The sequence below is a fragment of the Galeopterus variegatus genome, unplaced genomic scaffold (genome assembly GCF_000696425.1).
Source record: "Galeopterus variegatus unplaced genomic scaffold, G_variegatus-3.0.2 Scaffold9842, whole genome shotgun sequence".
NCBI classification, from domain to species: Eukaryota; Metazoa; Chordata; class Mammalia; order Dermoptera; family Cynocephalidae; genus Galeopterus; species Galeopterus variegatus.
This window is the reverse complement of record NW_007735953.1, coordinates 54712-70839: the sequence shown is the minus strand read 5'-3', so window position 1 is coordinate 70839 and position 16128 is coordinate 54712. Positions and strand designations below refer to the sequence as shown.

At 38.5% G+C, this 16128-nt stretch overlaps 1 protein-coding gene across 2 annotated transcripts in view; it reads left to right on the top strand.

Annotated features, from left to right (window-relative positions):
• The first annotated feature begins 2875 nt into the window (after positions 1-2875).
• Positions 2876-16128, top strand: part of RRAGB (Ras-related GTP binding B) — a 36479-nt gene continuing 23226 nt past the window's right edge. Inside the window, exons 1-6 of one of the 2 annotated variants that reach the window (XM_008593902.1) lie at positions 2876-3584; positions 4462-4495; positions 7285-7384; positions 11838-11921; positions 13823-13889; positions 15846-16068. In XM_008593902.1, the coding sequence (XP_008592124.1) occupies positions 3493-3584; positions 4462-4495; positions 7285-7384; positions 11838-11921; positions 13823-13889; positions 15846-16068 (600 nt within the window). In that variant the 5' untranslated portion in view covers positions 2876-3492. The remainder of the gene's footprint in view (positions 3585-4461; positions 4496-7284; positions 7385-11837; positions 11922-13822; positions 13890-15845; positions 16069-16128) is intronic. The other variant, XM_008593903.1, reaches the window with a different exon arrangement.

Here is a 16128-nt window from a genome sequence, read left to right as displayed (position 1 = left end):
AGACTCTATTAAAAACTCCTAGAGCTGGTTAATAACTTCAGTAACGTTGCAGGATACAAAATAAACGTCCCCAAATCAATTGCATTTATATACTCAAATAATGAGCTAACAGAAAGAGAAATAAAGAAAGTAAGCCAATTTACAATTGTCATGACAAACAAACAAACAAACAAAAAAAAAACCTAGGAATCAGTTTAACCGAGGAGGTGAAAGAACTCTACAATGAGAACTACAACCCTCTTCTGCAAGAAATTAGACACAAAAAGTTGGAAAGATATTCCATGCTCTTACATTGGAAGAATTAACATTGTGAAAATGTCTATACTACTCAAAGGGATCTACAGATTCAATGCAATCCCCATGAAAATAACAATGACATTGTTCGCAGAAATGGAAAAAAACAATCTTAGCCTTCATAGGGAACACCAAAAGACCCCGAATAGCCAAAGCAATTCTTAGCACATAAATAAAGCCAGAGGCATAACAGTACCTGACTTCAAATTATACTACAAAGTTATAGTAACCAAAACAGTATGGTACTGGTATAAAAATAGACATTCAGATTAGTGGAGTAGAATTGAGGACCCAGAAATCAGCCCTTAGGCTTACAGCCATCTGGTATTGGACAAAAGCAACAAACATCTACATTGGGGAAGAGACTGCCTCTTCAAGAAGTGGTGCTGGGAAAATTGGGTATCCATATGCAGAGGAACAAAACTAGACATGCATCTCTCACCATATGCTAAAATCAATTCAAATCGGATGAAAGACTAAGTATAAGACCTGAAACTGTAATGTTATGAAGGGAAAATATAGGTGAAACACTTCAGGAACTATGTCTGGGAACAGACTTTATGAACATGAGCACAAAAACACAAGCAACAAAAGAAAAAAAAACAAATAGGACTATACCAATCTAAAAAGCTTCTGCACAGCAAAGGAAACAATCAACAGAGTGAAATGACAATCTAGAGAGTGGGAGAAAATTTTTGTTAACTATGCATTCAAGAAGGGATATCCATAATATACAAGAAATTCAAGCAATTACACAGTATGCAATTACAGCAAGCAATTACACAACTCTATTTAAAATAACCAAGATATGGAACCAACAAAATAGCCCAATTAAAAAATGGGCAAAGCAGCTGAATAGACATTTTTCAAAAAGTCATACAAATGGCCAACAGGTACATGAAAAAATGCTGAACATCAGTAGTCATCAGGGAAATGAAAATTAAAACCACATTGTGATATCACCTCACCCCAGTTAGACTGGCTATAATCAAAAAGACGGTGAATAACAAATGCTGACGAGGGTGTGGAGAGAAGAGAACACTTCTACAGTGTTGGTGGGACTGTAAATTAGTACAACCACTATGGAAAACAGTATGGAGGTTTCTCAAACAACTACACATAGATCTTCCATATGATCCAGCAATCCCACTTCTGGGTATACACCCAGAGGAATGGAAATCATCATGTCGAAGTGATACCTGCACTCTCACGTTCCTTGCAGCTCTGTATACAATAGCCAAGACATGGAACTAACCTAAATGTCCATTGATGGATAATTGAATAAGGAAACTGTGGTGTATATACACCACGGAATTCTACTCTGCCATAAAAAAGAACAAAATTCTCCCATTTGCAAAAACTTAGATGAGCCTGGAGAAACTTCTCTTGAGAGAGATCCGCATATATTCACTCATAAGTGGGAGCTAAGACAGAAGGAAGGAAAGAAAAAGCACAATGGTGCGTTGGACTTACAGAGGGAGAGAACATAGCTTGGGAACAAAGTGGAGTTGGGGGCGGGAAGGGGAAGGAGGAGGGAAGTTGGGAATAATTGGGTGGGGGACACAGGGTACAATCGCAATTTGTAGTAATGGGCATGCTGCCAGTACGGATCTGGTCTTCACATCTTGGGCACAAGTGGTGACAGTCAGCTTTGTATCTCATGAATATTAACCACCAATTAAAAAATAATAGAGATGGCTAAATTTTAAAAACCCTAGATTATATAAATTATGTTTATATATAGTTTATGCATTTTATTATTATTTAACATATAATTATTTAATAATTAATATAATTGTAATATAATTATAATTTATATTATCACTATATTAACTATTTAGTATGTAATATTATTTATTTATAATGCATAAATAATGTCATTATATCTTATTTTTATGTTATTTATATATATTATACAAATATAGTGTAGAAGGGCTTAAGACAAAAAGTAACAGTCCCCTGAACCATAACTCCCTATCCCCCCACACCCCCCGACCCCCTCTCCAGAAGCAATGACTTTGAACCCTTTATGGCATTTTTTCTGGTGGTCTCTATAACTAAGGATAGTGTGCATGTGCCTATCAGTAGCCCTTCAGGTACAAATTCTAGACTTAATTTATTGACTTCTTACTATGGTATATGAGAATTTATTTCCCCACCTCCTGTTTTAAACAAGTGGGGAGACAAATGTGTGTGCTAAAATCCCCAATGAATCCCTGTTCCTAGCAATAATGGTAACTTATTGAGCGCTTACTACGTAGAAAACACAATTCTAATCACTTTGGATGCCGTAACTCATTTAACCACAAGCTCGGTTACAGGGACTAGATAAAAAGCCGAAGACAAAGACAATTCTGGCCTTCCCCGTTAGAACCCGTAAAGGGTAAGCAGCACTGAAAAGGGCTAGCTTGGAGGCACCAAAATTGCAACCGTCTCCTTTAATTCTCCTCGGAGGGTGGGTAGGGCCAGGCCGACCCACAATTAAAGAGACCGCAGGGTAGCTGTACTCTAAAGGGCCTGCGGCGCGGAGAGACAAGGCCATGTGACTGCGACAGGCGGCACTCTGGCTTCCATGTGTAGTCTCTATGATATTCTTCCCAGCCCACCCCCCCCCTTGGGTAGCGGCGGTCATGTGAGAGGCTCGGGTTTATGGCAGGTGCCCACGTGATCCTGGCCTGCAGTGGAGTGGCTGCGGTGAGGTACCTGGGCTCCTGAAGGGCGAGAGGTTAGGTCTCTCCCGTGCGTCCAGACTCGGGAGGAACAAGCCGGCTGAGGCATTCAACGCTTAGTGCCTACGGCACCGGTCAGCTCTTTCTGCCACCTCCGCCATCGCGTTCCCCACCTCTTTGCGGGTGAAGTCACCTTTGGGTTTAAAGACCGTGGGGCCTGAGTCCCAAACTCGGGACGAACTCCCAACCCACCTCTCTGCATCTCTTGTCCTCCACCTCTTCCTTTGCACCACCGAATGCCTTAGCCTTTGAGCTGGCCAGCTCGTCTGTGCCTTGAGGTCAATTTCGGTGCGGTAAAGGTAACCGTGGGGAAAGCGTCCCCCCAGTGGACAAAGGCGGAGGCAAGAATAGAGCGGGCCTAAAGGCCGCAGGCGATGAGAATAGGCGGTTGAGGGGGTGAACAAGAAAACAAAAACAAAAACGAAGAGTACTGCGGATTTAGAAGGGACTGGAAAAGACTTGTTGCACAATGGAAGAATCTGACTCTGAGAAAAAGATGGAGAAAGAGAATCTGGGGCCGAGAATGGATCCTCCACTAGGGGAACCAGAAGGATCGCTTGGGTGGGTGAATGGTATTATGTCAAATCTGGAAGGGTGGTGGTGGTGGTGGGGGGGGGGTGTTCTAATTGAGAATATTGTGAATTCGAACCCCCTCCCCTAACCCCAATGATAACTTGCTTCCATTTACCGGGATGGTTGATTGGTAGCACGCTTTTGACGGCAGAACAAACTGGAAAGTGAACTGGTTGTAACTGGGCAGAAACAACCCTTGGGCCTAGGCTATTATTCCTGGTGTAGCGGGTTCTAATTGAGGAGGCGGTTCTGAGTTGCTTTGAATTATCAACAAAGGAGATTCGATATCACCATGTTGGGGATAGGAAGACCAGGAAAAGGATTAGCATTTCCTGATCAGAGACCAGTGGCTCGAGAGTGCTTTTTGTGACAATTTGTACCTGAATTTGGGACTTGTATTATATGTACTTTGTGCTTGTGATGAGTGAAATACGGCTTGGAAGGACAGCTGAAGGACTAAAGATGCTTCCAGATTTTTAAAAATAGGAGGGTGAATTTCTTTTTTCTAGATAGAGGATGTTCAAGTATGAAAATATTGATTAAGACACCTGTATATGTAGTGTTGATTCATTTTTTAAGATGATGAAAAATTGAATCTTGAATTTTAATGGCTCATTTGTACTCCTAAGTAAATCTTGCTAGGAGCTATCTCCTGAGCTCATAATTAGGAGATGGGGAGCATAAACGCAGTTTTATAATATAGGAAAATGAGGGCCTCTACTCAGCTGAGAACCCACACACAGCTGTACTCAGCTATTGTGCTAAACATGCTCTTCTTCACCTCCCCATTTATTTGTATTTCTTTAATTTCACTTTCTAAGGCGATTGGATCATGGAAACGCTGTCTTTTGGTTTATATCTGCAGGTGGGTGCTACCAAATACAGCCATGAAGAAAAAGGTAAGACATGTTAGGTACATCAAAAACATGAAGGTAAAGGTAAGAAGTTGCTATTAAAGAACTATATGGTATCTATTTCCCATCTTTCCCAGACTGTGGCAAGAACCTTTTATGTGGTCTTCTTGACTCTTACCCATTCTCTGGTATCATATTTCATTTTTCTAAAATATAAATCTGACTGAGTCGTTCACATGCTTAAGAACTTTTAGTAACTTCCATGGAATAAAATCCAGATGACTGCATGGCATAGGATGCCCTTTAAAAATCTGTTTCTGACTAAACCATCTGTCACACTTATGCACCCTATCATAGCCATACAAAATTTGTTCTTTTGCAAATTTACAAATTAATTTGCACTTCGTGCAAGCCATACACACATACCACACAGGCCTCTGCCTGCATTTATTTTTAACCAAACTCAAGTGTTACCACTCTGAGATGTTACATGAATTTTCCAGATGGAATTGGACACGCTTTCCTTTGTGCTCTTACAGTACTGTGCCCCACCTTGGCATTTAGGCAGAATCTCTAAAAGTGCAACTCTGGAGCAAATTTCTTAACCTATTGGGGCTTCAGTTTCCTCATTTGTAAAATGGTTGTAATAATATTACCTATCTCATAGGGTTGTTATGAAGTTTAGATGAGTGAATGCTGTAATGTACTTAGTCAGTACCTATCACAGTTAGCCTTGGTAAGTCTTTTGTAAGCAACTGAGGTAAGACTTTTTTATTAGAAAACAAAATAAATACCGTATTTAGCTTTAACTTTATCTAATAATTCAGTTCTAAAACTCCAGTTGCTAAGGGAATGTTCTTGATGAGCCCGTCTAAAGTTTATCAGCAAGGATGCCCAAAAATACCAGAAATTTCTACATGATTAAGAACAAAGGTTAGCTTGATTTAATCATTCCACAATGCGTACATATATCAAAACATCACATTGTAACCCCTAAATATATAGAATTATTGTTTTTTAATTAAAAATTTTAAAAAGGAACAAAAACAAGCTTTTCTTGTAGCAACTTTAGACTAGCTCGTCAGTGACATTTCCTTAGTGAGATAAAGTTATGCCGTCATGTGCTGCATAACAATGTTTCAGTCAACGACAGACCTCATATATAACAGTGGACCCATAAGATTATAATACCATGTTTTTACTGTACCTTTTCTATGTTTAAATATTTTTATATACACAAATACCATTGTATTACAATTGCCTACAATATTCAGTAAAGTATCATGCTGTACAGGTTTGTAGCCTAGGAGCAATAGGCTATATCATATAGCCTCAGTGTATAGTAGGTGATACCACCTAAGTTTGTGTAAGTCCACTCTGTGATATTCGCATGACAAAATTACCTAATGACGCATTTCTCAGAATGTATCCCTGTTATTAAGCGAAGTGTAACTGTATAGTTAAATTGCTAGATTAAATCGAGCCTGAGTGCAGTATATTTTCATTAATACTTCTTGTGTTTGTAATCAGAAATTTTTATAAAATATCTTGAGAGTGAAGGTAGAACATGTATCCCTTCATTTGAAAAGCAAGGTAATTAGAACTATATTTCATAAATTTTAGATTTGAAAGGACTCTTGGAAGTCACTTTACCCAATTCCCTCCTAGTACAAGAATATATAGCATCTTTGACAGGTGTTTTTCTCTCTGTATTAAACATTGACGTTGACAAGAAGGCTGTTTACCCTCATAAGGCCATCCTTTCCACTGGACAATTCTCATTACTAAAAACTCTTTTGCTTTGTATCTTTGTTTTGATAGCTTGCTCATTCTTTTGATGTATCTGTTATATGTTAGACACTGGAGATGCAAAGGGGACTCTTCTTGCTCTTCAGGAGCTCAGAATCTTGTGAGAGACAGGCTCCAAAAAACAGTAACTGCAATGCATTACAGTCTTTATAATAATATAACAATGACATAGAAGGACAGAGGTAAGACACCTAAGTCAGCCTGAGGCATTTGTGTCAGAGAAGCTTCTTGAGGAGATGATTACTGAACCAAGACTTGAAGGATGAGTGGAACTAAGCTGAAGTAAGAAAAGAGAATGGAAAGGTAGCATAGCATGAAATAAAGGCATAGAGGCAGGACTCCCCAGAGGACTGGGAGCAATCAAAGGAACTACAAGCAGTTCAGTTCAGTGTGGTTGGATGCTAAAAGTTCCAGGTCAGGAGGGGCAGGAGATGAGAGCAGAGAAGTAGATAGGCTCCATCAGTGAGGGTCTCATATGTAATTTAAGGGCTTGATCCTGTAGGCCATGGGAAGCTTTTGAAAAGAAAGAGAGACAGTAATTAATGGACCAAGGTTATTGAGGTAAGTGGAAGGGATGAGATCAAGGACAGAGGTGGAAAGGCTGACCTTGAGCAGAAGGAGGAAGAACTTTCTGTTATACTAAAATCCCCTGCTAGGTAGTTCAGTGCATAAAACGTTAGATTATGAGAGAACAGGGTTTAATTTCCTCTCAAGATGATATTTTTCTAATCTAGTTCTGAATATATTAATAGTGCATATTAACAACATAACAAATTTACTGCAATTCTAATGCCAAGAAGATGTGTGACCTGTGACAGGTAAGTGCCTGGCCCCTTTAATTCTAGGTGTATCTGCATGCACGGTTGGTTCGGGACAGTTTAGTCAGTTACGAGTATCCCCACCAGGTTATTGGTACTGTCACTTCAGTAAAACATCAAACACAGGAGAGAAATAGGTTCCTGTAGACTTGATTTGCTCTAGATTGCTAACTTTTTTCCTTTCTTTTTCTCCCACTTTGTCCTTAGGTGCTGTTGATGGGTAAAAGTGGGTCTGGTAAGACCAGTATGAGGTCTATTATCTTTGCAAATTATATTGCCAGAGACACACGTCGCCTTGGTGCAACAAGTAAGATGTTTTATCTTATTGTAAAGTCAGGTGATCTTAACTATTAATAATCTGCATAACACACTTGGTTTCAGTAACTTGGGGATGCAGAGGTTGAGGGATTTGTTTTGGAGCATGTTTTTCCTTTTTGCATTTCTCCTCAGAGAGGTGTGGCCTAATTCTGGTTACTACTGCTCGCTCTCTTGGTGAGGTTCTTTTTTTTCTAGTTTGCTTACGAAATGCGATGCCCTTGTCCAACTTCTTGTTTATCCTGCTATTTCTTAAAGAAGCACAGGGAGCCTTTTGTTTGTTCGTTTTGGGGAGAGAGTATTCGTTTTTAACTGTTATTATACAAAGGAGAAATTCATAGGTATTAACAAGCATAACAAAATCTAAGAGTTTTTGAAAGCAGTAGTTAGTCCTTATCTTCATTAAAAGGTAAACTGCAAGGGTGGGAAATAGGGAGGTTAACCTGATCTGTTGTTACTCTGCTACTTCTCTTCCTGGAAACACGTGAATGTTTTCATTGGAGTTTCAGCTCTGACTTGGGAAATGTGTTATTGCTCTTTGTGGTTTGAATGTTAGTGTAGACTAGCTGGGCTGCCATGGCTGCCAGGACAGTGAATATAGGATAGTGGGAGAGCCCTTCTGTCTCTGGGTTGTAATGCCATTTTGTTCTGCAGCATCCAAGCATTTCTGGATTCTGCCTTGGTCCTTGGTTTCTAGGTAAGGAAGGCATTTCCCTAGCTGGCCTTCAAAGGTACCTGATCTGGGTTTCTAGCATCTTGAATGCTTTTAGGGACAAGTCACCCACTGCTCTATAAGGTGTCTCACTCTGGTTTCAAGAACGACAAACTTTTAGAAACACATTATGTTCCAGACCTTAGGATACAAAGGAGAAAGAAACCTGATTTCTGTTCTTATAGTGCTTGGAGTGTAGTGTAGACTCATAATTGGGGCAGCTTTGATGATTAGAAAGCTGTTTCTTAGGTAGAGCCCAAACCTAGTTCCCTTGTTTCTGTTAGCTGGTTCTTTTTCTGTTCTCTTAAGCCTCTACAAATGATCGAGAATGGTCACTGTCTCAATTTATCCCAGATAGTCTACACTAGTCTACATCTGTTGCCTCCCAAATATTGTCTTCCTTAAGTTAAACATCTCCAATCCTTCCGTCTGTTCTTCAGTTTTGAAGCATTTTTAAGGATCTGCTCAAACTTGTCTACATTTTTCTTAAAGTTTTGAGACTTGAGTGCAGATGTGGTCTGATCAAGACAGAGTGGGTCTGTTACATCTCTTTTTCTAGGCGTTACATTGTTAGCACAATCTAACTCCTACCCTCCTTTTTTGATGCGAACTTCATTATACTGAGTTACACTAAAAAACCCCTGTTCCTTTTCACATATATTGCTGTTAAAACATTTATCCTTCTGATTCTTGTGCAGTTAATATTTTGAACCTAAGAATAAATGCTTATTTCTATTATTACTTTTGTTTGTTTTAGCCCATGACATCTTTCTGTACCCTATGTTTGTTAACTGTGAGATCCAGGACAAATCACTCTCTCTGGGCCTCAGTTTCCTTATCTGTAGAAAAGGGGCTCGATCCTATTTTCATTTTAGCTACTTATTCTGTCATCTGATATAATAGCTATCCCTCCTAGCTCTGTACAGTCTGTACATTTGCTATGTATCTCATATAGTTTTCATCTAAGTCATTGGTCAAAAATTTTAGTCAGCACAGTATCCTTTGGCTTGTCATGTCTCTAGAGTTGACATCTGTGGCTCTGGTCTCTGAGAACTCTACTTGTCCAAACTTCTCTCTCTCTTGATTTGATACATTAAAAAATTTTTCTTTTTTCCAAGTTAAATATCTGGGCCTTATACTCACATGGTTTCAGTAGATTAGAGGAAGCTAATGTTTATTGAACAACTGTTGTTTGCTAGGTTTTTGTATGCTGTTTTATTTACTTTCATCCTCATGTTAACTTCATTTTAGTAGATGAATAAAGTACAACTTAGAAGTTAATTTCACTCAGCTAGTAAACATTAAAGCTGGAATGTCAATCTGTGCTCATGCTCTATTCATTAGAGCCTGTCTAGTTTACCCTATTCTAACAATTTCTGGCAGACTTCTTTTTCTTTGTGTTTTAAATTTTGCAGTCTTTGTTAAACACCTTTTTCTAGTCCAATTGATGTTTCTGTTTTTAGCTGATCAGCGAGTTGATTTATTACTGAATTCAGTGTATAGTCCTACAACCAAAATTTCAGAACTATTCAAACTGCTTAAAATAGTTGTGATATAATCTAGAAGCATCATTATGAACAGAATGTTGCAAATTATATGAACCCTGTACATTAAAGCAGGCCATTTATTCAACAAGTACTTTTCTGGTGCTTCTTGTGTATCAGGCACTGTGAATGGGACAGAGCTGTTGCTTTTAAGGATATCTCAAGTGGGACCTTCATTGATAATACTTTGTTAGTAATTACTGTATCTCATTAAAAGTGGTAAAAGTATACCTAAAAATATTATGTTGGCTTTAATGCTTTAGCGTAACATCATTAGCTAGTTTGTTATTACTGAAGAAAAGTCTGAGTTCTTTTGCTAAACTTAGACTAGTTCAAAATACATATAGTGTATTGCTTTTTACTTGATGTTGCTTTTTATGCAGTTGCTGATTTTTTTTAAAAAGTATTAAAAGAATACTTCTTTCAAAATATTACATTGACTTTAATGTTTTAGTGTGTTTCTAGTTTGTCATTCCTTAAAAATGTCCAGTTTTATTTTGTTAAACTTAGAGCCTACTGTGTTTTGAAATTTGAAGTAAGAATAAAGAATGGTATTATTAACTTATTAGGGGGCTGTTAAAATGTGTTTGTTGGAATAGTAAACTTGTCAATAAAAATATGATTATGAAGTAATTTAGTCTCAAACACTGTTGACAGCTCTAAGATTTCCTACCTTCTCAAAATTCTCAGTTCCCTTGGCTTTTATTCAATGCTCCATTACCCTGGTTTTCTTCCTTTATCTTTAACCATCCCTATCCCCCTTTAAAAAAAAAAAAAAGTCTTTATCATAGTATTTTCTTCTTTCTGCCCCATAAGTGTATATGATTCCCTAAAGCTCTGTTCTTGATTCTTTTCAGTTGCTCTTATGACAACAGGGCAGGAAGACTGGGAGAGCCAGAGGGCCATATAGGAGACATGAGACTAAAGAGGGGAGCAGGAAGTGAAGGTTAGATCATGAAGTACCTCATAACCCAAGTTAAGTAGTTTAAACTGAGGGTAGAGGGCAGCCCCTAGAGAGTTTTAAACAGAGAAGTAACATGATCAGATTTATATGTTCCTTTTTTTAATTTTTGATTTTAATTACAAAAGTAATACTGTGAAAAATTCAAATGTTACAGAAGTGTAAAAAGTTTATTCTCTCCCTCACTCTCAGGCCTACTTCCTAAAGACAACCACCATTAGTAGTTCTGAGGTTATCTTTCTGGCATTTTCTTTTCTGGGTGTATACAATCATGCATATACAGAAAGATATTTTTTTGTTGTTTTTAAAGAAGAATGAAATAAAAATCTACATTTTGGAGAGATTGCTATATCTATAATATAAAGAATAGATTGGATGGAGGCAAGGGTATAATCAGGCTGACCAATTAAGAAATTAGTAGACCTGGTAAGAGATGACAGGGACTTGATTTGGGTTAGGGTGGTGATAGTGGATATGGTGAGAAGCACATGGATATGGGATATATTTAAAAGGTAGAGTCAACAGGACTTTCTGGTAGATTTGAGAATAATGGTGAGGGAATGAGTTGACTGAAGGATGAAACTTAGGTTTTGGCTTAGACAACTGGTTAAATTCACTGAGATTGAGAAGACTGAAATGAGGAATAGATTTTATGGGAAGAAAGAGGCAGATGATGAGTTACATTTGGATTCATTGAGTTCGGGATACTTGCGTTTTATTCTGGTGGAGATGTACAATATATAAGTCAGAAAGGAAGAAGTGAGAGCTGTACTAGAAATACCTATTTATGGTTATTAGTATCCGAATGGTAAATAAAATAATGTGAATAGAGTAGCTTGTCTTGGGGAAGAATACATAGACAAGAAGGTGGCCAAGGATGGATTCCTGAGGAACTCCAACATTTAAGGGACAGAAAGAAGAATAGGAGCCTGTGAGGGAGGATCTGCCAGAGAGGTGGTAGGTATAATATTAGAGACCAAGAGAAGAGAATTTTTTGAGAAGAGAGTAGTCAACAGTGTCATGCTGCAGAAAGTAAGACAAGGACTAAAAAGTCCACTGGATTTGGTAATGGGGTCATTGATCACATGATGAGAACAATTTCTGATATGGGAGTAGAAACCAGATTTCAATCCCATGTGTCCCATATCCGAACAGTCACTGAATCCTGTCACTTCTTTTGTTATTGTCTTTCCCTTTCTCAGTAGCACTTCTTTCCATTTTTTTTTAGTACTAGACCGTATACATAGTCTTCAAATTAATAGCAGTTTGAGCACCTACTCTCTCGTAGACTCTGTTGGAAATACAAAGACATGTAAGATATGATTCCTTTTCCGAGGAGGGGGAAATAAAGGGGTGAAGGGAAGTAGTTTTAGCACCTACTATGTGCCAGGCACTTTATGTATGATAACTCATTGAATCCTCACAATAATCCTGTGAGGTCAGTGCTCTGCCCCTCTTTTTTAATAGAAGAAGTAACTAATATTCAAAGAGTAAGTGACTTGTTCAAGGTCACACAGAGAGGTAGAGCTGGTATTTGAACTAAGATCTGTTTGACTCCAAAGCCCATGCTTTTTAATTAATGCTTTTCTGCTTATGATATAGTTTGTAAGAAGGTAAAATTGAACAAAAGTTAGATAGTGGTCAATTTAAGCAACAGCTTTGAGATAGTCATAGAAGAAATACCACTGTGTGATTGATTATCACGTAAATTGTATAGATGATAATTGCTAGACTTTGCGAAATTTTCAGCATAAAACTTTTCATTATTCCTCCATGGGAAATTTAGTGCCTGGCAGAGAGTAGATGCTTAATAAATGTTTGAATGAATTCAGAGGGAGAGATGACGGTAAGTGGGGGTAACTAGGTAGGGCTTTTAGAGGAAGTGGGATTTAGTCTGGGTCTTAAAAGATGAATGTAACTTTGAAGAAACGATGGGGAGGGATTTCCAGGCAGATGGTCAGAGTAAGTGAAGTATGGGGGTAGGGGGTGGTAGTATAAGGCAGAGGTCGCAAACAGGCAGCCTGTATGCTGGATAAGGCCTGTAGATGTGTTTTGTTGGGCCCATGCAATGTTTTAGAAAAATTGCAATTAGTTATTAACATGTAAAATTTTCCATAAAAATCTAGGTTTCCCATTGTTATTGAAAAATTTAAAGATCTGATCACCCCAAGCCAATGTTTCTGCATGGCAAATGAGCAAGAGCTGAGTAAGTGCCACCCACTCCACCATTGCATTGGGTGGGTGTTTACTCTCCATGTGTGGCCAACTTTGCTTGTATACATTTACTGGCCCGGGCCCTATTAGCAAGTTTGCGACCTCTGATATAAGGTATATTGGGGGTTGGGGAGGTAGTGGGGTTTGGGAGGACTGTGAATAAACCAAATTGGATTGGAGTGAAAGGCTTTATTAATATGAATCATTGGGGAATGAATAGGTAGATTGGAAGCCAAATCGTAAAGGACCTTGAATGCCCCCCTCTAGGCTTGAAGGAGCCATTGAAAGTGGTTTGAATGGGGAGTGACATGTTCAAAGTAGTATTAAGAAGATGAGTCTGGGAGTAGCCCATAGCATGAAGTAAAGTGGGTAAGGCTTTTTGGTGGGAAGTCAGTTGTAGTGTAAGTGTGAGATGATAAGGGCCTTCCTTAATGTTAGTGGTGGGTTGTAAAATGAGGATTGGAATTGAGAATGATTACAAAGAACTAGCAATGAATTGAATGTGCATAAGAGTCGAAAATGGGAAAAAGGTAGGGTCATTAACTGAAAAGGAAATCAATAGCAGGAGTTAGTTTGGTTATGTCTGTTTTGTGTTTTGTGTTTGGTTTTTGTTATTGTTTTTTATTTTTTATTTTTTTGTGTGTGTGGGGAGTAGTTGATGAGGGCAAGTGGGACAGGGAAGATCTATTAAATGGTCTGTGTCTCTGTCTTACATGTTGAAATTTTAACATTAGTATTGTAATTGGAGATTGTTTCTGCTCTAAGTACTAAACTACTAAAAAGTAAAATGACTTACCTGAGAGCCAGTTCTATAGCTCAGGGTAGTTTAGGTGCCCAGCTTGCCACTAAACCACACTACTAAGCTGAAAATCACCTTGTTGTGGCTTTGAGCATTTCACTCCACTTTGGTCCTTCTAAATTCCATGGGTTAGTGCTTTACTTATTTTGAATCTCACCTTGCGTGCTACAATTACTAGATCTGTCATATTTGTCTTCCAGTTGATGTAGAACATTCTCATGTTCGATTTCTGGGAAACCTGGTATTGAACCTGTGGGATTGTGGTGGGTAAGTACCATCTGCTTAGGCTTTGTGAAGCTGGTGGCAGTAATCACGGCTTGTGCTATAATTAGCTTAGAGGATACACCTAGAGTAACTATCATTTGTAATAGATACATTGGATAGAAATTACTTCAAAATTGGTGCTTGATTAAATAAAGATCCCTGACTTTTACGTAATTGCGAAATGTCTGCTGAATATAACAAGTTTAAGTAGCACTGACACAAACTCCATCTTGGTATCTGTAGTATGGGATAGATTATCCCCTCATGTGCAGGGGAATAAATTAGCTTTGTCTCAGGTGGCCTGACACCAGTGCTAACCTCTTACCTGTCATGTTATATCACTTATTCTTTGTTGTTTTAGTAATTATCTCCAGGCAGTCTCGGCACTGTAGATCAGACTTTGAGTGCATATTCTGTAGCTGAGTTACCCACTGTTGGAAGAGTAAGACACAGTTCTTCTTCTCATTACCAAGGCATTTACCAAGTAAATGGGTTACCAAGTAACCCATCACAAATGCACACTCACTGTGCTTGTATGCTGATGATGTTGCTCCCTACCCTATGGCCACTTTCATCTCTTTGCTGAAGCAGCAGTGTATAGTGCACAGTGGTTAGGAGCATAGGCTCTGGAGTTTGATGGGGTTTTGTATCTCAGCTCTTTTAGCTGTATTATCTTGGGTAGATCATTTAAACTCTCTGAGTCAGTTTCTTCATCTGTACAATAAGGATAATAATGGTACCAACTCACAGGGTTGTTTTGATGATTAAGTCAGATAATATATGCAAAAATGCATAACAAAATGCCTCACAAAACAAATAGATATTGTTAGCTCAGTGTTTCTCAGCTCCTAGCACAGAGGCAGCCATAGAGTAGGTGCTCAATGAATATTTGTTGAAAGAATAACTTAACAGCCAACTATTCTATAAGAAAATGACTCCATTCCAGCTAGTAGATGGATCATTTACCACCCTAGCATCTCTCTACATACAAAACCTTTCTCATTTTCATTGCTTCCAATTCTCTAATCTATGTCAAGAGATTAGTTCAAGTCCCTTGCTTTCATGCACTAAGGTATGATTTTCATTTTTATATATAAGGCAGCTGAGGTCCAGGGAGATTATGATTCTCCTAAAGTCACATAGCTAATTAATAGCAAAGTATAGGACTAGAACCTAGATTCATGATTTCTTTTCCCCACTATACAATGCTGCTGTTTTCTGCTGGCCAGCTGGTAATTGAGAACTTCTTGGAAAGCATCACACAGCCTAATGAGCAAAGAGCAACATTCTGCTAAAAAGTTATCATTGGAGTCATTTTCACATAGTTTAGAGTTTTTGACTATTGAGTTATTCATTCAGCAAGTGTTCATTGAGCACCTAATACTTCGTTAGAACCTGGGAAACGATATGGAACAGTAGCAGATGGTCCATGCCTTCATGGAACTTGCTCTCTAGAGAAGTGAATACCATCAAATAAAAACTCACACAAGTAACTGTAATATCACATTTGTAGTAAGTGTTGGAAATAAGAGGAATGTATTGGTATAACAGCCTATGGTGAGTGGATTGGTTAAAGTCAGGGAGGTCAGGGGTCATTTCTGTGAGGAACTATGGATTGAACTAAAACCTGAAGAGATAAGCAGGAGTTAGATGAAGAGGCAGGTGGATAGCATCTGAGACAGAATGAACAGCATGTGTAAAGGCTCCATGGTAGATAAATCATGGCCCACTTGATAAACTAAGTGAAGGTCAGTGTGTTTAGGAGAGGAGCAGAAGGTGGTGCAAGTTGGGGCTTAAGAGGTAAGAATGTAAGGTCAGACCTATTTTCTATTATTTGCCCTTTAAATCAAAGGCTTAAGATTATCTTTATCATTGATCAACCCAATGAAAGTAGATTATAACCAGGAGTGATTGAACTGAGGACTTGCTTACTATCTAGATTTTTTTTTTTCCTACCAGACAAGACACCTTCATGGAAAATTATTTCACTAGCCAACGGGACAACATATTTCGAAATGTGGAGGTTCTGATTTATGTCTTTGATGTGGAGAGCCGTGAACTGGAAAAGGACATGCACTATTACCAGTCATGCTTGGAGGCCATTCTGCAGAACTCTCCAGATGCCAAAATCTTTTGCTTGGTACACAAAATGGATCTGGTACAGGAGGATCAACGGGACCTGGTAAGAAACAGAAAAGATGCTGCACCAAATGATTAATATGCTTTGCAAAGTTCTTTTGTA